The sequence below is a fragment of the Juglans microcarpa x Juglans regia genome, chromosome 8S (genome assembly GCF_004785595.1).
Source record: "Juglans microcarpa x Juglans regia isolate MS1-56 chromosome 8S, Jm3101_v1.0, whole genome shotgun sequence".
Lineage (NCBI taxonomy): Eukaryota > Viridiplantae > Streptophyta > Magnoliopsida > Fagales > Juglandaceae > Juglans > Juglans microcarpa x Juglans regia.
Genome location: NC_054609.1, coordinates 10,240,028 through 10,260,631, shown reverse-complemented (window position 1 = coordinate 10,260,631; position 20,604 = coordinate 10,240,028). Strand labels below are relative to the sequence as shown.

Below are 20,604 nucleotides of genomic sequence, written 5' to 3'. Positions count from 1 at the left end.
ATACAAAAAATAATTCAAATATAATAATATTTTAAATTTATAATATTTTATATAATTTTTTCTCTCATTTCTCAAAATCTAATAAAATATTTCAATTCAAATTATTTCACTACTATTTATAAATAAGTCCTGTTAGGATCTAACTTTGACTGTTAGGCGTGTCCACTAACATAAATACTTTTTTTAATATATTTAAATATTTTTAAAAAATAAAAAAATATATCAATATATTAAAAAGTACTCTTTTAATTATTAAGTAAAAAAAAATTTAATATATAAATAATCAAAATGAAGAAACAAACTCATGTAATATACTAATATTTTTTTTTATAGATTATTTTATTTCATCTCATCGTCCAAACCGGCAAACCTGTTTTGGCCCTGGGTTAAAAAAAAAAAAAAAAAAAAAAAAAAATTCCTGGCTTATATAGTCACATTGCGATATTTGTGTGTGTATATAGTGTATATATTATATTATATTGTTGAGTTTTTATACGAAACCAACGGGAAAAATATAATTTCAGTTTTCGAATTCGGCTGAAGAGTGGCCGTCAGAGAAGAGAAATGGCCGGGACTCTGACGGCACACGATCGCCGTGTATTAATGGCAGTCAATGCCGGAGCATCTAGCCTTTCGTTCGTTGGGTCGGGTTTCATAGTGCTCTGCTATGTCCTCTTTAAGGAGCTTCGCAAGTTCTCCTTCAAGCTCGTCTTCTACCTCGCCCTTTCCGTATGTGCTTTCAACGCTACATCCCTTGACATCTGACTCTACCCCATCTTCCTACTTCTTACTAGGATGAACTCTATTCTGCTTCTTTTTATAATTATTGGGGCGCTTGATCTTGTAAGATCGAATATTATTACAGTGAAGCTTCACTATTGATTTGTGTTTGGTCGTGGAAAACTAGGTTCATTTTTTTTTTTTTTATGATAGAAATTCTTTGAACTGGGATTTGTAGATCTAGATCTAACTGCTCGCACTTCCTTCTTGACTTTTTAAAGGATTGGCAATTGAAGATATTACTAAGGCAAACACCTTTTTTTCTTTCATTTTTATTTTCTTCCGTTTGTTTCTCTGTTTTTTTTGGGATACTTCATGGTGAAGATGTCTCCATTGGAAGCAGGATTAGTAATTTTGAAGTTAGATTATAATTAGTCTATAGATTGAATGCTAGAGCTTAGATTATATGATGAAAAATTCTACTCATAATCCTCATACCACACACTACACGTAATTTTTTAATTTTTTTCTCTTACCAAATGTAAGGTGTATGGATGATAAGTAGAAGAACTCAATTAGTTTAGGAAGAATAAAACAAAAAAGAAAAAAAATTAAGAAAAATTAAAAATAATAAAAATAAGTATGGTGTGTGGGGATAATGAGTAGCAAAGCTATCTTATATGATTAATTACAATCTTTCTATCAGATTAAGTTTTTTGGGATAATTGATGATTTAAGACAATATTAGAGCAGAGTTTTGAGTTCGAACCGTTACTTCACATGTCTCTCCATTTCAATTAAATATTCCATGAGTTTAGCTCACTACTAGGGAGTCTGATCTACACAGGGAGAAGTGTTAGAATATGGATGAAATGATTAACTACACCTCTTCCGGTCAGCTTATAATTTTGGAACAATTAGTGATTGAATAGGTAAGCTCGTACTTTGTAACAACTTGCACAAAATAATGAGGTTTTAGATCTTTCTTGAGTGAAATTCTTTACAAATTCGTTTATTAATCTTGAAAATCGATTTTGGTTTGCTACTTCCACCTAATCACTGACAAGGAGCAAAAACAATAAAAGATTTTATAATTTTGGATAGTTCGGAGAACTAATGTGTAAATATATCTTTCTGTTTTTATATGATCATTTTCTTTTTTCTTAATTTCTTCTCTTCCTTTGACTCCCATAGTTGAACTCCTTGCGTAATGATAATATGTGCTCATATATGATACAATTTCTCTGAATGCAGGACATGCTTTGCAGTTTTTTCACCATGGTTGGGTAGGCTTTGCGGAGTCTAGCGTTGTTGGATTTTGAGTTATATTGGGTTTGATATTTTTGCAAGCGACTTATAGAAAATTTCGTGTTGATGCAGAGATCCATCCAAAGGATTCTTTTGTTATGCTCAGGGCTATAGCGCACATTTCTTTTGTGTGGCATCTTTCCTATGGACTACAACAATAGCTTTTACACTTCACCGTACTGTTGTGAGACACAAAACAGATGTTGAAGATTTGGAGGCCATGTTTCACTTGTACGTTTGGGGTACGAACAATTTCGTGGCAATGATTTATGATATCTACTATAGTAAAGCAAGCTTTGTCCAATGCCCAACACATTGCCTTCTTCACTCATTTTTTAGGTGGCTACTAGTTTATTCACAACGCTGATATTAATGCTTATTTATTGTGTGCAGGAACTTCACTAGTTATGACTGTTGTACGCTCTTTTGGTAACGACCATGGACATTTAGGTGCATCATGTTGGACACAAACGGGTCGTACAGGAAAGGCAAGTTTAAGTTGCTTTTTATGCACTAATAATGGTTCATGATTTTTTAATTTTATCAAATTTTCTGGACTCCCTTGGAAGTTTTCAGGATTCCTTTGATTTAACATGGAAGCAAGAATATTAAAATAAAGTTGAATTTAAGCATTGTTTGTGTATCTCTCAATGCATCGCTGATGCATATTAGTTTCGTTCTACTGCATTGTAAACATTCTATTCATTCCTGCAGGCAGTTCACTTTATTACATTTTATATGCCTCTCTGGGGTGCAATTCTTTACAATGGTTTTACGTACTTTCAAGTGATACGAATGCTAAACAATGCAACCCGGGTATGTATTCATTTTATGTTATATTTTTGCAGAAAAATATATTTCTGGTCATTTACAAACTTGTTGTGACCATAATTTTATTCTCAAAATTTCAGATGGCGGTAGGCATGTCAGACCGGTCATACCAGTTGGATGCGAGAGTAGACATGAAGGTATGCTGTTTTGCTTCCTACACGATGGGATCCTTTTCTATCGCAATCATGTTGTGAGGAAGAAAATATTGACTCAATACTATTGTTGGCTTCATTGCTTCAATTATTAGAAGATCCTGCCATTCATGTTATTCAAAGATCTTTGATATCGTACAAGGATACATCCCTTAGCCATCTAAGATTTTAGGAGGAATTTAATAGGCCTTTGATTATTGTATTCCACAGTCACACACATACTTCCCTTGTCAATCTACCCTGTAATGTTTTAACCTTTGCTATGGATTTCTTTCATGTCATAGGCTGTGAACAGGTGGGGATACTATCCACTCATTTTAATAGGATCATGGGCTTTTGGTACGATCAACCGCATTCATGACTTTGTTGAGCCTGGCCACAAAATCTTTTGGCTCTCAGTTCTTGATGTAGGGACAGCTTCACTTATGGTAATTCCAATGAACTTAGATGTATGCTTTACAGTTTACTTCCCCAAATATATTAGTAGTTCAGCGTAATGTATCTTCTGATATTCTGGTGTGATTTGTGGGTGCAGTTTTCTGCACTTGATAATTTTTATGGTTTTTTTTCCTTGAAATTTTCTACAAAGATTTTCAGGATGTATGGAGAAGCCTTCATTTTTGTTTTACTAGTTTGTCTACAACAAAATTGGGATTGGTATGAAATTCCAGAAGGCTGCATCTTGGGTTAAATGTTTACCTGATTATGGGTAAAACAACTTCTAATGCATGATTGCGTGGCCAAACTAATGCGAGAATTTTTGACTGACATTGAGTCTCTCTGGGCATAAATGAGTATTGATCATAGATTCTCCCTAAAACAACAAAGACAAAGTAAAGAGTTTAACTTCCCTTTGTCACTTACTAGGAAACAAATCCTCATATTTTTATACTTCTGGCTAAATGGGACAATATAAGCATGACTTCAAGAAATGCAACAAAAGAAATCTTATTCAGAAAGAATACACACATATTCTTTTGCCAATTTGAGGATTTAATATAGTAATTATTGCGTACTTGTTGCAGGGCCTATTCAACTCAATAGCTTATGGTCTGAACTCTTCAGTACGGCGTGCAATCTATGAGAGGTTGGAACTGTAAGTCGCTTATAGGTTTTAGTATATTACACTCTGCCTACCCCTTCCAAAACTACCATCCCATTCAGCAATTCCCCCTCCCAACTTTAAATCATTATAATCATATTTCTTTCAGTGGGTCGCCTCTAACAAAGTTGCCTTGAATTTGTATGAAGTAACTTGTACACTGCATGTGCTTTCTTATTATGTGAAATGATTAAAAATACCCTCCTCTTTGAAAGTTCCCCAATACAAAAAAAAAAAAAAAAAAAAGAAAAAAAGAAAAAAAAGTGTACTTCTGAATTCAGGAACTCATCTGGTCTCAAACTCAGTATTATTGATTCTTCAGCACACTGTTTATCTGTTGACAACAATTTGCATCTAGAAAAATACCAAACTCAAGGGCGGCAATGTAACCACTGTCAAAATTTGGATCTAGAAGGAAGGACCCCGTTGCCCACCCATGATCCTTACTCATCTCCTTTCTCAAATATTCCAAATAAATCCATTCCAATTCACTGAATGACTCCTCCAGTCTTTCAGCATAAGTCTTCAACTTGCCATGCCTTCACAAAAACTGTCTTTGCTAAAGTCTATATGTGGATCTCCTTTGTAAGTCCTTGGGTCAGCTCTGCGACATTGCCTTCATCTCATCCAATGACTCCAAATGTCTGATTTTAATGGAAGGAGGACATGGTTGGAACAATTTAATGATTGGATGGGACTTGCTTATAGGATGCTAGATTTTTTTTTAGGGGGGCGGATTGAAGTTTTATCCTTGTTCAAACTCCCAATAAATCTCCAGGGCTCGTTTGGATAGTGAGATGAGATGAAATGAGACGAAATGGTTTTAGATGAGTTAAATAAAATATTGTTAGAATATTATTTTTTAATATTATTATTGTTTTTGGATTTGAAAAAGTTGAATTGTTTATTATATTTTGTATAGGAATTTGAGAAAATTGTAATGATGAGATGAGATGAGATGGGTTGAGAGTGTTTCTGTATCCAAACGGGGCCTTAGTTATCAGTTGGAATCCACCATGAATTTCTAATTTAAATGATCTTCATCAGTTGGAATTCACCATGAATTTCTAATTTAAATGATCTTCAAGACCAAACCATTCACTAGTCTGACCAAGCAATCTCATGAAATTTTACTTGTGCAACTTTCATTAGTGCTCGAGGCATATGTTAATCAATTGAGTCTGCGAAGAGAAGAGGTCTAATGGCATTTTTTGGGGCGGTCATCTCATGATTGTATAATTGTGCTGCATAGAGGAGAGGGTAAACATTATTGCATGTGACAGAAATGCTGATTTTTGGGGTAGGAGTTTAGAAATTTTCCAATTCTAGATGATGCTTATGTGCTTTCCATATTCATCCAATCCTTTTTCTCATACTATAAACTTAACTCAATTGTTACTGTCCAGTTTTTGGCATCCAAATACATTTTTTTCAAGCAATGGTTGTGTTTGCAATCTTATACCAGGTTCTGGCCAGAGAAGCTTCGAAGATGGTTTCCAAACAATTCGAGGCACAGAAACCAACAGCAAGACAGCGAACTAGTATCACTGAAAATTCAAGATCAGCAATAGCAACATGTACATTTTGTTCACCTCTAACAGCAAGAGTTTCAAAGCTTTTCATTAAATTTGAAAGAGAGCCAGCTAAAATGGAGGGACAGAAAGGAACGCTGCTCCCAGCATTCCATCCTGGATTAACTTGCAACTATGACAATTTGATTTCTGTCATCTGCTACACCTTGCTTGCCCCAGGTGTGATTAGATAAAGGTGGATGTCCATGGTAGCAATCGCAGGATCTCCAGTTCACTACTCTTATAATATATGCCTTAGGTGCTCACTCTAGTGTTTCTCATACTGTTTTGCTGATCGGGAGTCCTATGTTTGTCATCGCCTTTGTAAGAACTCTTTAAGCGCTTGTGTAAATGATTTTTGTCTTTGGTGACCTTATCGTGATTTTGTCATATGAATGTGGCCCAAACATTTCTTTTAGCTGGAAAAAAGTGGTAGATGTTCCATGGAGACAGTAAATTTAGCCACTGTAATTTGAACTAATGACCTTCCATCCTTCAAATTAGAAACAAGCTTCTTAGAGCATTGGTATATATGTAAGCTAGTTAGCTTATTTTAAATGCATCTGGCTTTGGATTAATTATGAGTCTGACTAGATTATTAAAATAATATTTTTTTTATTATTTTACTGTTATTTTTTTATTTTACCTATTTGACAATTATATTTTCGAAATTCCATGGTCATATTGTCATTTTTGCATCCTAGATTGCTCGTGCAACCTCGAAACTATTGGGACCTGTGGCGTCTCAGGACCTCAAGATGTCAAAACTAGGAAACTCCACCATTTCGTAAACTCAGTGCTGGTGTGTATGTATAATGATAGGATTAGAACTTCTTATCGTTCATTTATTATTATTTTTTACTTAAATAATTAAAGAAGTGATTATTAGTAAAGTTATATATTTTTTTTAATTTTTTTCTTAATGATTAAGAATGTTAAAAGAATACTTAAAATAAAATAATAAAAAAATAAAAATTCAAATACAGTATAAAGTAGTAAAATGATGATAGGAGGGTAGTAAACCTATCATTATTCATGTATACTACCTTGATGGTAATACCATTTTGATTAGAAGATCTTATATTTATTTGTTTTCCTATTTTACTTTATCTCTTTCTCTATATTTAGGTCTTCTTGCTGTACATAACATTCATTCAGAAAATATAGAAGTTTCTTCCACATTTTATTTTACTTATTTTTATCATGGCATTAGGCGACGTTCAACAAATCCCACCTATGCTTCCTATTATTGGTTCTTAGCTGAAACATCAAAATCACCTGAAAATATTGAAAGTAATTGGGTGAGTTATAATCAACTCAGTAAGTAGTGAACATATTAATAATCTGCAAACATGAGCTATTTACAAAATGCAGAACAAAATAGAATACCAAAATAACATTGCGATAGTTCAGAAAACATTTATTTGCAATAGTACAATATATAGAATTTCTTTGGCATAAGCATAATTTAATAGCATCTTATCGGAACAGATTCTATGTTTAACCCCCATGGCAAGGTTGTGCAAACTTCAATGGCCAACCGAGCAGAAATAAAATGTGAAATCCTCCATTTTAAACTCAGCATGAAAGCCACGTAGAAAACAACTTTATTTCTAAAGTGGGTGCACCAGAAATAGAGATGTTGGTACCAATGTAATAACAAAAGCCACAGTTCTACACTCGTGGTAAGGTCGAGATGAAAGCAAAAACAAAATGTCATATCAGAGAGTTTTCAGATTCAACATCATATCATAATAGAGTACTGACTGAACATATACACATAATCATATCCAAAATTTCAGATTTCATATTTGCTCTTGTTATTAAGTTGAGAACAAAGTGCCAAAATGCTCATGTGCACACCATCATGACAGAAAAATATTTTATTTTCTTATTCGGGTACAATGAGTAGGGCAGAAAATCACTGAGGTTGTTTTCAAAACAAAATATGCAATTTTTTCATAAAATCAACCTCAGTCAGTTTTAGGCAAAGTCTAACATATGAGCACCAACTTTTCAACTTTTTTGAATTTTCTCACAACAATGCCAAGCAAATATCGATTGTCACCTAATCATAATTAATACAAACTATCAATTAATAGAATTAAACTAGAACATCTAAAATAAGTCAACACAATTAAATGGATCTACGACAATAACCCCATGGTTCTAATTCTTCTAACCCAATGACTACTCAACTCCAAACCAACAAAAATAACTTCCAAAACTTCACACATCCGAGGCATTCACACTTAAATTGTCCTTTTAGCTCAGCAAATCTATGAAAAATATCTAATCATAAATCATCCTCCCTGAGGAGGGAATGAGTTCCTGCTCTTGGGCCATGTGATGTTCGTCCCCCTCAGGGCCCAATCGGCCCAGGAGAATAGCCCAACAAAGATGAAAGGAAAAATGAGGGGTTGGGTCTAGCCCAAGGGAGGGTCCGCTTGGCAGGAATAAAGGTCACTCCACTAGCATGGCCTGCGACCTACATGCTCAGACAGTGGGCATGCCGCATTAAATGCACAAAGGGGCCTCACGTAAGGACTAACACGCCGCATTAAATGGGCACCACTACGCCTGCCACAGGGGTTGTGGGAACACCATCTCGCCACCTGCCAACATGGATGTGTAGGAGCAGGAACAGACAGATTGTGTGCAGCAATGTAGGGTGATGGCATGTGCATAAGAAATGACTCTACAATCAGAGCGACGCACGGTACAACTCGGCACGATCCACTAGCAACCATGGGGACCACCCCGGCCTACTATAAATAAGCGCCAAGAACACAGGTAGGCTTCTGATTTCCTATTCGATTTCATATAACACTCCAACAATGAACTAGAATTTTGACTTAGGAATCAAAGGTATCCCATACCCCCTGAGCTCATCTCATCAAACCTTGCAGGGATAAAGTAGGGGAGAGGCCTTGTTGCCTAGGGTACGAAACACAATATCAACAACGGTATCGTCTGTGGGATCTTCTTTAAATTAGCATGTCATTCGTATGCCGACAACGACACCCTCTTAGACTACGAGCAGACAGGGAGAATCTTCAAGAAGAATGGAAACGAGGCTCACCAAGATGGAAGACGTAGCAAGGAAGCTAAAGGTAGAGGTAGGAAGCCTTCGATAAGAAAATGAGGCCATAAAAAGGGTGAACGAGCCGATAGGCAGAGTCTGCCCCAGTCAGGGCGAACATGTTGAGTCCTAACAAGCCCCAGGGGTGGACGGAGCTGAAGAGGAGAGCATGCAAATGCACCACGAGTTGCCAAAACTCATGGATAAATATGCGGAGATGGCCAAAAGGATGGGCGTGTCGTCTTCCGTAGACCAGCTTCGCACCAATGCAAACCTGCCATACAGTGCAGAGGCCATGGCAACCCCCCTTCGACCTAAGTTCAAGGTCCTCCAAATGAAGATGTATGATGGGTCTAAAGACCCCCTGAAGCATTTGGAAACATTCAAAGCCCTCATAACCTTGCATGGGCTCTCGGGGCAAAGTTGCGTGCTAAGCCTTCCCCCTAACGTTAAAGGGCATAACTAGAACATGGTTCGGGTAACTACCCTTAGGGTCCATCGGTGGATTAGAGAGCTTGCCCATCTGTTGATGACACAATTCATGGCGAGCCGAAGGAAAAGGCGACCCGCGGCATACCTTTTAACCCTCAAGCAACAAGTCGATGAGGATTTGAAGGCATATCTCTCCCGGTTTAACCAAGAGCACATGACAATGGATGATCAAGATGAGAAGATCACCTTGGCAGCCTTGTTGGGAGGTGTTTGGCCATAGAACCCGTTCATGGCAGAATTGGCAAGGAAGGCCCCCACAACGCTGCAGGAATTCATGGATTGCGTTGACAGCTTCATCAATGCGGACGACACCCTTCGAGCATTAACGACGCCTAGGAGAATCGAATTGGAGCAAGCCAACAAAAGAACCAATGGAATGGGACATAGGAAAGGCCGTGATGGGCATAGCAAGGGCCAACAGGATGTAAGGTAGGGGAATAGATGCGCCAACAAGGGCGCATGGTGGAGGCCAAGCTCACTTAAGCCTGATTGTAGAAAAGATGCAAAACCAAGAGAGAAGAGTCAATGAGCCCTCTATGTTCTATGTTGAGCCTTGACCCGACCAGACAACCTCGTGGGAGAAATCTGCACTATCGCAGGGGGATATGTAGGCAGAGGTTCAACCTCATCGAGGCAAAAGCCCCACACTAGTAAGGCCCGATACAAGAAGGTGTGTGTGACCGAGAGGTTTGGCGCCAAATAGAGACGCCGCGTGGAGAATGTTGTTGTTGCTTTTGACGAAAGGGACGAAGAAGGGGTACTCTACCCGCACGATGATGCACTAGTGGTCACCATGCAGATTGCCAACTTTGTGGCCCAGAGGATCTTGATCGACAATGGCAGCTTTGTCGACATCCTGCTTTGGGAAGCGTTCACCAAGATGGACATCAATGCCGCTCAAGGGGTTCACCGAAGATGTAATACAGCCGGTTAGCGTAATCACTCTATTTTTCCTAGCGGGAAAGGCGCCCAAGACCGTTGCGGCAATGACAGAGTTCTTGGTGGTCAAAGCCTGTCTTCGTACAATGCGATACTGGGTTGGCCCACCCTGAACAACTTGAAGGCGATAACATTGACCAATCACTTGAAGATAAAATTCCCCACCAATGTAGAGGTTGACAATGTCAAGGGCGAACAAGTGCTCACACAGAAGTTGAAGCACAGGGAGAAAGACATAAGAACCCTTGAAGAAGCGAATGTCGTTACAGCACCACCGCCCCCACCGAACTTGTTTGAGCAGAGAGAGCAGGTTTGAAACAAGCAAACCCTCCAGCAGGCAGAGTCGAACAAACTCCTAGAGTTGGTTTCTATAGACCCGACAAAGCCCAAACGCACAGTGAGAATAGGGACCAAGATGCCCCCGAGTTGAGGCGATCAATTAAGCAACTTCTCATTGAACACCAGGACGTATTCGCTCAAAAGTCATGAAGAAATGCCCGAGATTGACAACATAGTCACCGAGCACCGCCTCATAATCAATGCAGAAAAACATGCCGCCATAGCCATGGACGTTAATCGACTGCTCCCCACCGGGTTAATCCAAGAAGCCCACTACCCCGAGTGGTTGTCCAATGTGGTGTTGCTAAAGAAATCGAATGGCAAATGGAGGATGTGCGTCGACTTCACCGATTTGAACAAAGCTTGCCCGGAAAACAGTTTTCCTCTACCATGGGTTGACTTGATTATTGACACCACCGGAGGCCACCAATTACTTAGCTTTATGGACGCCTACTCGGGTTATAATCAAATCCGTATGAATCCAAAGGATGAAGAGAAAATTGCTTTCATCATGGACCAATGACTCTACTATTACAGAGTCATGCCTTTCGGGCTGAAGAATGTGGGGGCCACCTACTAGTGATTAGTCAAGCGGATGTTTAAAGCATAGATCAGCCACAACATGGAAGCATACGTCGACAACCTGCTGGTTAAAAGCAAGGAGCCTAAGCAGCACGTGGCAGATTTGCAAGAAACTTTCACGGTTCTGCGACACTATGGAATGAAGCTCAATCTGCTAAAATGTGCCTTGGCGTAGAATCGAGAAAGTTCCTAGGCTTCATGGTCTCTGAGTAGGGAATCAAGGCCAATTCAGAGAAAGTTGAGGCAATATTGAACATGCCTCACCCAAGAAACATCAGCGAAGTGAAAGGGTTGGCAAGACGAGTATTAGCCCTAAATTGGTTCATCGCCCGGTCAACCGACAAGTGTATGCCCTTATTCAAAGTCCTAAGAAAAATCCAGAACTGGGACACCAAATGCAACCGGGTGTTCTACGAACTGAAGGCGTACCTGATGCATTCCCCCCTCTTAGCCAGGTTGGACCAGGATAGGATATAACAGTCTACCAGTAACCGATGTAGTCTACAAGTAGGACTTTCTGAGGATCTGAAGCTAGGTATCCGTGAACAGACATGGTGGCGTTCGCATTGGTTGTCACTGATACCCTGCTTAAGAAAATCCTATAGAATTGGGCAGTCGAGTTGAGCGAGTTCAACATCGAGTATGTGACGCCCCCAATCCTCACTTGGGATGGAACGGAGACTTAGAGCATCAGGACATGCAACACAAGGTTACATACCCCCGTTCAAGACAATTAATATGCAATGCATCCTAGTATGCAACTAGCAGTATGTAATAATAGCAGCAGAAATAAAAGGTTAAGGGGAAAAATATGTCAGAATAACTAAAACATCCCAACTTCATTGGATAATCATCATGCCCGAAATACTGAAGTAGCATAGATTTATATACAAGGTCATATCTTTCTCTTTATGCGATCTAAAGTATAAAGGACTTGGACTATGAACATCAAAATTAAGTCCAACTTCCTCTCCAGATCTGACTCATCCTCAATCATGCGAATCCAGTGCTCTATCAATCTCATCCTGATCAATTCCTGACACAACTTCTATCATTCCGAGTGCAATGATAGTGGTCCCATAAAAGGGAGAAATTTACTCGAAATCTCAGTAAGTTAAACAACTAACTGACACAAAGATAAATCAATCATAAAAAATGATAAATATGCAATGCATGAGATGCAGAAAATTAGTATACATGTCTTCCATCCAGATTCCTCGACATCTTTTAAAAAATATGAAGACACAGGTATTTACTCAGTAAATAATTTCGTCATCATTTTTGAAAAGACATAACTTCTTCATAAATTTTCTTCATCATAGACTTACATTATTATCTTAATTAATTACATAACATATGGTAATGTCACAGTTCCCCATATGCACTGTGAGTATCTGCCGGTGACCGTAGTATAACTTACGTTGAAACTACGTTGTCTATATACTCGTTCTCAATGCATTGATAAATATAACATAACATCATAAAATTCATAACGTGTACACCCACCAGTGTTAGGTGTCATAACATGTTGACTTCCCTTCGGCGTTCTTTAAAAATAACCCATTCGAAACCTGTTGACTGTTCTTCATCAACCCGGGGGTTACCACTCCATTATTAAACACTCCAAAGTGGACAGAGGAGTTCCACCAGGATAGCTCCCCATCCCGGCCTTTGGAGTCGTGACAAAATGATTTTCATGCTATGCTTTGAAAAAAAATATTTTTCATGATATGTACATATGTAGTAAATTTCATGCAAAAATGACATTTATAAATGTAATATGCAAAAATGGTGAAAATGTCATATGTTATGTAAGTACGCACTCAAAGTGTCATATAACATGATAATTTATGTTCAAAATGATAATTGAACAATAAATGAAATATTTATCAATAATTCATAAGAAATTTATTAAGGTGAAAGTTAGAGGCCAACTTACAAACTTCTGGAAAAATTTAAAAATAGTGTCGTAGATGCGTAAATCGTGTGTATACTAAGTTAGGGTTAATACTCTTATGGATAGGTTCAAAATCAAAGGCTTCAAAAAATTGGGTATTTACAAAAATACCCCTAAACTTTCAAAAATTACAATTTAGGCCCTAAATTTTCACTAATTGCAAACGAACTCCAAATTTAACTAAATTTCATGGACTTAATATTTTTGGTATTCTAAAACCATCTATGCCCTTAGCTTTTCAAAATTCAAAGTGGAACTTATCCAATTAGTCCCAACCAGAGGCATGCATCCTAGTTGATGCCTGTGTATTTTCAACTATTGATCCCTATGAATGCATGCATATGAGATTTTCTTTAGTAATTAATGATCACTAACATCTTTAGGGATATTATGAAGTCTGATCTTTGAGTAATCAAGTTCATCCCAATACTTAATCAAAGTTAAGAAATCCTTAATCACCAATATGCTTAAAACCGATTCATGCTTGATAATAAAAACAAGATAAATTTAAAACCTATCATGAAATGCTTCTAATCACAAATTTAACCTTCTATAGTCATTTTAGGATAATGATATACCATATCAAATCATGCATAGGACATGCCGTAGCTAGATTTCTAATTAAAAACATTCAATCATTCAAACATTCCTTTAATTGACCTAGTTTTGCATTAAGCATCATAACCTTCTCAAAACTCAACCAAATTTCGTACCAAAACTTGGAAACAAAGCTTGAAATTCTAGCTAAGATCATAAAGAAGAAAATTCACAAATTTTGTAGCCTTCCAAGCACTCTAAACTGCCTTATACAAGAACACTCAAAATCTCACCAAAACTCACTTGGTTTGCACTCTTTTGATCTCTAAGAGTGGGAAATGTTCTCAAGGCTCAAGATGATGCTTGGAGCTGTGGTGTGGGTGAAATGAGAAGGAGAGGGAAGTATTTATAGGAGGCCAAGGGGTGAGGGACGTTGGCTTGGGTGCTTGGTGATTGGGTGAAGTGGGAGGTGCTCAAATCTGGAAAATTTCCATATTTGCTTGCATAAGCTAAGGTCACTTGTGCAGAATGAAATAGTGCCCTAAACCACCATCATTTCCTCTCCACAGTAGCTGCAAGGATCCTGTAGATGACTCCAGGTCGTGGGGAATCATTTGGGTGGCAGAAGATTCCTCAAACTACTCTTGAAAACAGGTGGAAGAAGGTGGTTTTGTGGTGGTAGAAAATCAGTTCTTTTTTGGACGTTTTTGGGCAGCAAAAATGAGTCAAAGTCCCAAAATTTTTGGTGATTGGGTGGAGAAGGAGGTGGCATAGGGTGGTGGTGCAAAACCATGGCAGGAGGTTGGTTCAAATTCAATCCAAATGGTTCTTACACAAACTAGACCAAGGTGCACACGGTTTGGATCTTTGAGTTGGTTGATGCAACCAATTTCATCTAAGGCTCAAATTGAGTTTGAGAGGATCTTATAAGGTATTTAAGGACCATATTAACCTTGAGGACAAATTATAAAATGTTGGGCCCAAGGGCAAAACAGTCCAAGCATTACAAAAGGCAATGCACAAAACCGATTGAAGCATGGTTTGGGCTTGTTATGTCATTTTTCTTAATGACATGTGGAATGGTTTAGCTAGGGTATTAACATGGTCTAATCATGTTTTAAGGGAATATTAATTCAAGAAAATTTGAATTAAAAAGTTTAAGAAGAGATTAAGCATGATTAAACTTCAAAGTATAGCTTAAAGTGCACTAACCTCAAGTATGATGGTTAATGGCCTTAACCAGTTTTCAAAATATAATTTGGGTACTTTGAGTGTGATTTCGGCTTAAGGAAACCAATGATATGGTGTATTGGGCCTTTGGTCTTTGAATGGTGAAATGAGTCCAAATATGGCTTTGGGCCATATTGGCTTGAAAAGGGCCAAGGGTCCAATCTACACCAAAGGTCTTATGCCTTCCTATACTTGGGCTAAAACTAGCCTTGATTTTCCTAAAGGCTTGGTTCAAGGTTTTCTTGGGCTAGGCCTATGAATGCACTTGGGTTTTAAAAAGCCTCACTAAAATTACTAATGTGCTTGCCTCTCTAATTCTTAGCTCATTAACACTAAGTACCAACATTAATGCTAATCCCACTATCAACCTTAATGAAAGTGATTAACCCAAAAATAAAAGCCTAATTTAGAGTACTTAAGGGTTAATCAAGAGTTAATTAAGCGGGGTGTTACAGAGTCCCTTCCTTACACAACCATCAAAGGACAAGTGTTAGCCGACTTTATAGCAGAATTTGCTGACTTCCCAATGGAGGAAAAGAGGGCACCCCAAGGAAAGCCCTGGTAGGATTTCATCGACGGCTCATCCTCCTGTGCTGGAGGGGGCATAGGGTGGACATCATCATAAAGTCCAGCAAAGAACACAACTAGGCTAAGCAGGAAGCATTGTTAGCTGGTATATTGGTGGCCAGGGCATTGGGAGTAATGGAGATTGAGGTGAAGGAAGATTCTTAGGTCGTGGTTGGTCAAGTGCGGGGCGAGTTTGCCATGAGGGGCAAAAAGCAGAAGAAGTATCTATAGCTAGTAGGAGAAGGACAAAACCTCTTCCGCTATTTTCATACCCAACAGGCGCCAAGAGGGGAGAACCAGAAGGTCGACAAACTGGTGTGAGCGGCCTCAGGGTAAGAGTGCTCAAACTTGCCCGACAACACCGTGACCCAGGTGGTAGGCTTCCCCGCAATTGGGATGGAGGCCTCAGTAGTCAGCACTGGAGCACCTGAATGGGCAGTAGAGATCATAAAGTACCTGAACACCGGAGAGGTCTTGAGCGATAAAGAAGAAGCACAAAAGACTAAAAAGAAAGTGGCGTGCTTCACAATGGTAGAGGGTCTTGTAAAAGAAGGGTTTCACCGAACCCCTCCTAAAGTATTAGAAGAAGCCCAATACATGATGGCTGAGATACATGAGGGGGTCTATGGAAGTCACTCAAGAGGGAGAGCATTAGCGGTGAAGGTAATGAGGGTTGGATACTACTAGCCTCATTACTTCCGGGATGCGGTAAGCTTTGTGAAGAGATGCTCAAAATGTCAGGAACATGCGCCCGGGCCACATTGCCCACTGGAAGGACTAACATCCATTATGTCCCCTGGCCTTTTGCACAATGGCGATGAGATTTGGTCAGACCGCTTCCAGTAGCCAAGGGGGAGTAAAGTTCATGGTCGTGGTAGTCGACTAGTCAAGGCAGAAGCTCCTGCAACGATCACCGCAGCGACTATTACCAGATTCTTGTGGAAATTGATGATTTTCCGGTTCAACAACCCCTAGAGCATCATAATGGATAATGGTCGAGAGTTTGACTCCTCCCATTTAGGCTCATTCATCCGGGCCGGGTACCCGAATAGAAAAATCTAAGTACACCCGATTTGGGTACTCAGTTTTAAACTTTGAACCTAGGTTTTTTTTTTTTTTTTTTTTTTTTTCCTTCGTTTTTGCCAGTTTGAATGTTTTGTGGGGTTTTTCTTTTTGGTACCTTTCTAGCAACTAAAAGATTCTCATTCGCATTCAAACACCCATAGTTCTTCTAGCCTATACTTGACTTGGGGATGATGGGCTATGGAAGTAACAAACTTAAGTTGGGTTAGAATTATTTACTAATTGGGATTCTTTGAAATTAAAGATCAGTCCTAATGCTGATAGATGATGATCATTTGATTGAAGATTCAAAATGCATATAGACAATGTAATATGTGGTTTTCATAGAAACAATGTAATATTATGTTATAAACAATTTTATTTTAAAAAATTAAATAAATACAATTTGAATGCTGCATCAACATCTTTTTCATGAAAAAATATTCATAACATGTAGGCTTTGATTAAAAAAAAGGTGGAACCTGGAAAAACCCAATTTCAATTTGGGTTTCAGTCCAGTTTTAAAACTTGGGTGAACCTGGATAAATAGTCCTACTCCCATTATCGAGAATGGGGTGCCAAGGTAGGGATCAAATTCAAATACTCCTCCCCAAGGCATCCGCAGTCTAACGGGCAGGTCGAGGCAACCAACAAAACTCTACTCGTGATTCTGAAGAAAAGGCTGGCTAATCAAAAGTGAAGATGGGAGAAGGAACTTCTGGGGGTCCTGTGGGCCTGCCAAACAACTATTAGGACTCCCACAAGTGAGACGTCGTTCGCCCTGACCTATGGTAGCGAGGCAATGATACCCATGGAAGTAGGAGTACCAACTTACTGAGTGCAACACTTCGATCCAGAATCCAAAGATCAAAGATTGAAGGAGCAACTAGACCTCTTGGCAGAAAGAAGGTAGGAGTTAGAAGTGCAAATGGAAAGCAACGAAAGGAAAGCAGAATGCTATTTCAATAAACATGTCAAGCCTCGATCGTTCAAGATAGGGGACTTGGTACTAAAGCAAACTGGAGTCACCACCCAAGAGAAGGGGAAGCTAGGTCCACGATGGGAAGGACCTTACGTGGTGACCACCAACAAGACCCAGGGTCGTATCACTTAAAGGACAACAAGGGAAATGAGCTCCCCCAACCATGGAATGCTGAACACTTATAGAGATATTTTTCATAATGATGTATTCTCCCAGTCCGGATGTAAAAGACAAGTTGTGAAAATAAAAGTTGCATTTGTCTGACTCAACTCAGTTGCACAAACACTCCACCAAGCCGAGTCCCTGGACTCACCACGAAGGCTTGGCCGCCCAAAGCACCATAAGAAAAAGGGAGCGAAAGAGGGAGACGGGAGCAAAAAAAATCAAGTAAAAGGAAAAAAGACAAAAACAAAAACAGGCACAAGGGGCGTAGTCCGATTACAAGCATCACCTCGTCGGACACACACATATAACAAAACAAAAAAGTAAATTATTACAAAAGACCCTTAAGGTGGAGCAGGGTTATCTGGAAATGCAAGGGGCATCAAGTCCTTCCCAATAGATTGGGCAAATTTAAAGGCCCGAGGGTCAGGTTTAAGGGAAGCCAGGTTTAAGGCCCTCAGATTGATCGCAGGGTGCTGAAGCATGTGGTCCCTTAGGTGCTCAAGGCCTTCCTTAAAACCATAGCCCCAAGCACGGTCCTGGACGGTTTTGGCCTTGTTCTTTTTCTCATTGATAACTTCCAAATAATTGCGACTCGTAACCCAACTGGACTCCAAGGTCGAGATACCGACATCCCAAGCTAAGATTGTGTTGGGCGCCATCAACAACTTTGATTCCAAGGACCGAACAAGGGCTTCACACTTTCGGATGGAATCCTCATTGCGTCGGACAGACCTGGTCAACTTGAAGAACTTGGTTTACAACTAGTTGCACTGCCCGATGCCCTTGTTGTGCTGCTCAATCAGCTATGCCTTCTCAACCCAAAGCTCCACTAGCCTTTTCGCATCTAATCTAGCTCGTCCTCCCTTCTCCCTGGTTCACTCCCATAACAGTCGAGCTCATCCTTTCGACAGCTGGACTCCAGGTCAGCTTGGGCTAGTGCATCCCTTGCCTTGGCTTGTGGTGGGCCTTTAGCGCATCCAAGTCCTCCGCGAGAACATCGCACTCATTGTTTGCCTCCTCGGCCTCCTAGGTTGCCTTACGAACCTCCAACCGGGCTAGCAGTGCCAAGGACTATAGGGCTTGATTCTCCTCCTCAAGATCTCCCCATTCCTCCACAATCAAGGCAGCTAGTTGGTCTGTATCTTGCAGCATAAACAAGATTAAGTGAGGAAAAGAACAAGGGCTTGTTTGAGGAGTGACATGAGTTGAGAATTTTGTGAATAGTAGTAAGATCGTTTGTAAATAGTACTAGTGAGACAGTTTGAGTTGAATATTTTTTGGGTTTTGGGAAAGGAGAGAGAAAAAGTTGAATAAAAAATATTATAAAATTAAAATATTGTAATAATATAGTTTTATAATATTATTTTTGTTTGGAAATTTGAAAAAATTAGAATTATTTTTTTATTTTTTATTTGAAAGTTTGAAAAAATTGTAATGATTAGTTTGAAGAAGTTGTAATGATTAGTTTAAAAATTTTGTATTTGAATTATGTTTAGGAATAAGATGGGATGAAATGAAATGAGATAAGATGAGAATTTTGTGTCTCATCTAAGACCCCAAACTTGCCCCCAGGCGATCCGAAACAAACACAACAAAGTTAGGGAGTACTTGCACAGAAAGCTACCTCAGCTTCTGGGCTTCATGCTTGATCGCCTCGGCACGAGCCCTTTCAAATCCGGGTCAGTGGCCTCGGGACCACCCTCGCTGGTGTGAGAGGACGGTCCAGCTCCCCTCAGTTGCCAAGAAGACCTTGATGAAACTAGAGCGGATGCTTTAGAAGGGCCCACGCCAGCAGCAATTCTCACCCCAGCCTGCTCAAGGCCAAATCCCAATTGCTCAGCTACCATGGAGGACCCTCCACTGGGCCTAAAGTTGGGAATTCCTCGAATGCCACAGACACTCTAGCCTTAGGAATGATGACCTCTTCAAAAGATGAGACCTGCACGAGAATCTCCCTGGTCTCGATGGGTGCGTCTACTCCTAAAGCGTAGGCCTCCTTAAAAGGTGAGGCCTGCTCGAGGATCGCCCCGGTCCTGATTACCATGTTCATTCCGAAAGTAGCAACCTCCTCGGCAAGAGAAGCTTGTGGTATGGCCTCGTCTAAGGCTAAGTAAGAAGCAATTTCTAGCTCAGAAGACTGGTTGAGAGATGGCGATGGGATAGAGACCCGATCTTTGTTGAGGTCCACCATGGGAGGAGGTCCACCATGGGAGGGACTCAAGTCAGTCCCCTTTTAACCAGAAGGCCCAGTGCCGCTAAGAGAAATGGAGACCTCAAGAACTATGGGAAGAGGCATGAATGGAGACATGGAAGGTGTCTCCCCAAGATTTGAGAACGGCTCCCATCCCGAGGAGGCTCGCGGGGTGCAAGTTTGGGGAAGGCGTTGAAGAGGGGAGGCATTATCCTCATCCATGACCACGGCTAACCTCGAAGTTGATGGAACCACCGTTGCGACTACATGAAGACGCTGTGACTCTCAAGCTAGGGCCTCTCAGTGAGGAAGGTTGGTCGAACCTCTTGCGCCACAACTGGAGGAAGCATTGAGCGCCAATCCCCTGCTAGGCGCCCTTTGGGGCTGCTTAGGAGCCTCGGCCCAAGATATTTTCTCCTTGCACCCGGGTTAGTTAGGGGAGGAACCCTTAACAGGTGACACGAGGCCGTCTCTCCCTACCACTAGTTGCCGGGGGGGGGGGGGGGGGGCTTAAAGGTCATTTTTGGCCTGGAGACGAGGGAGAATCCCTCCAGAAGTTTCGTCCCAAGACGTACGAATGATTAGGCATGGTAAGAAATGGCGTGATGTTAGCGTTGATTAGCACCATGTTGGTATGGGCTTCGTCAGGTTGAGCCTTTGACCAGGATAGCATGGTTGCCAACTAGAGCCTCCTCCCGCCGAGACAACAGATGGAGAAGCTCTTGCTGTCGGGAACGTACAACCAGATAGCCTAAATAGGGAACTCCTGATGAGCCTCCTCTCCTTCGGGATACT

The 20,604-nt window shown here is 40.0% G+C and overlaps 1 protein-coding gene across 2 annotated transcripts; it reads left to right on the top strand.

The window, feature by feature from the left end:
• The first annotated feature begins 483 nt into the window (after window positions 1–483).
• On the top strand, window positions 484–6,060 carry LOC121244877 (G-protein coupled receptor 1). 2 transcript variants are annotated; one of them, XM_041143108.1, is made up of 9 exons: window positions 484–729; window positions 1,975–2,006; window positions 2,101–2,270; window positions 2,422–2,516; window positions 2,743–2,844; window positions 2,940–2,996; window positions 3,296–3,439; window positions 4,037–4,098; window positions 5,579–6,060. In XM_041143108.1, exons 1-9 carry the CDS (start codon window positions 565–567, stop codon window positions 5,682–5,684), a joined length of 933 nt encoding a protein of 310 aa, XP_040999042.1. In that variant the 5' UTR covers window positions 484–564; the 3' UTR covers window positions 5,685–6,060. The 2 variants fall into 2 exon arrangements, with proteins under 2 accessions (XP_040999042.1, XP_040999041.1); XM_041143107.1 differs by having other exon boundaries at window positions 4,037–4,107.
• Window positions 6,061–20,604: the final 14,544 nt, after the last annotated feature.

What these genes read in the sequence shown, in the direction of transcription:
- LOC121244877 (XM_041143107.1), top strand. Translation starts at nt 565, where the DNA reads ATGGCCGGGACTCTGACGGCACACGATCGCCGTGTATTAATGGCAGTC. An exon ending in TCTTCTACCTCGCCCTTTCC is followed by an intron (nt 730 to 1,974) that starts GTATGTGCTTTC and finishes CTCTGAATGCAG; the next exon opens with GACATGCTTTGCAGTTTTTT. An exon ending in ATCTATGAGAGGTTGGAACT is followed by an intron (nt 4,108 to 5,578) that starts GTAAGTCGCTTA and finishes ATCTTATACCAG; the next exon opens with GTTCTGGCCAGAGAAGCTTC.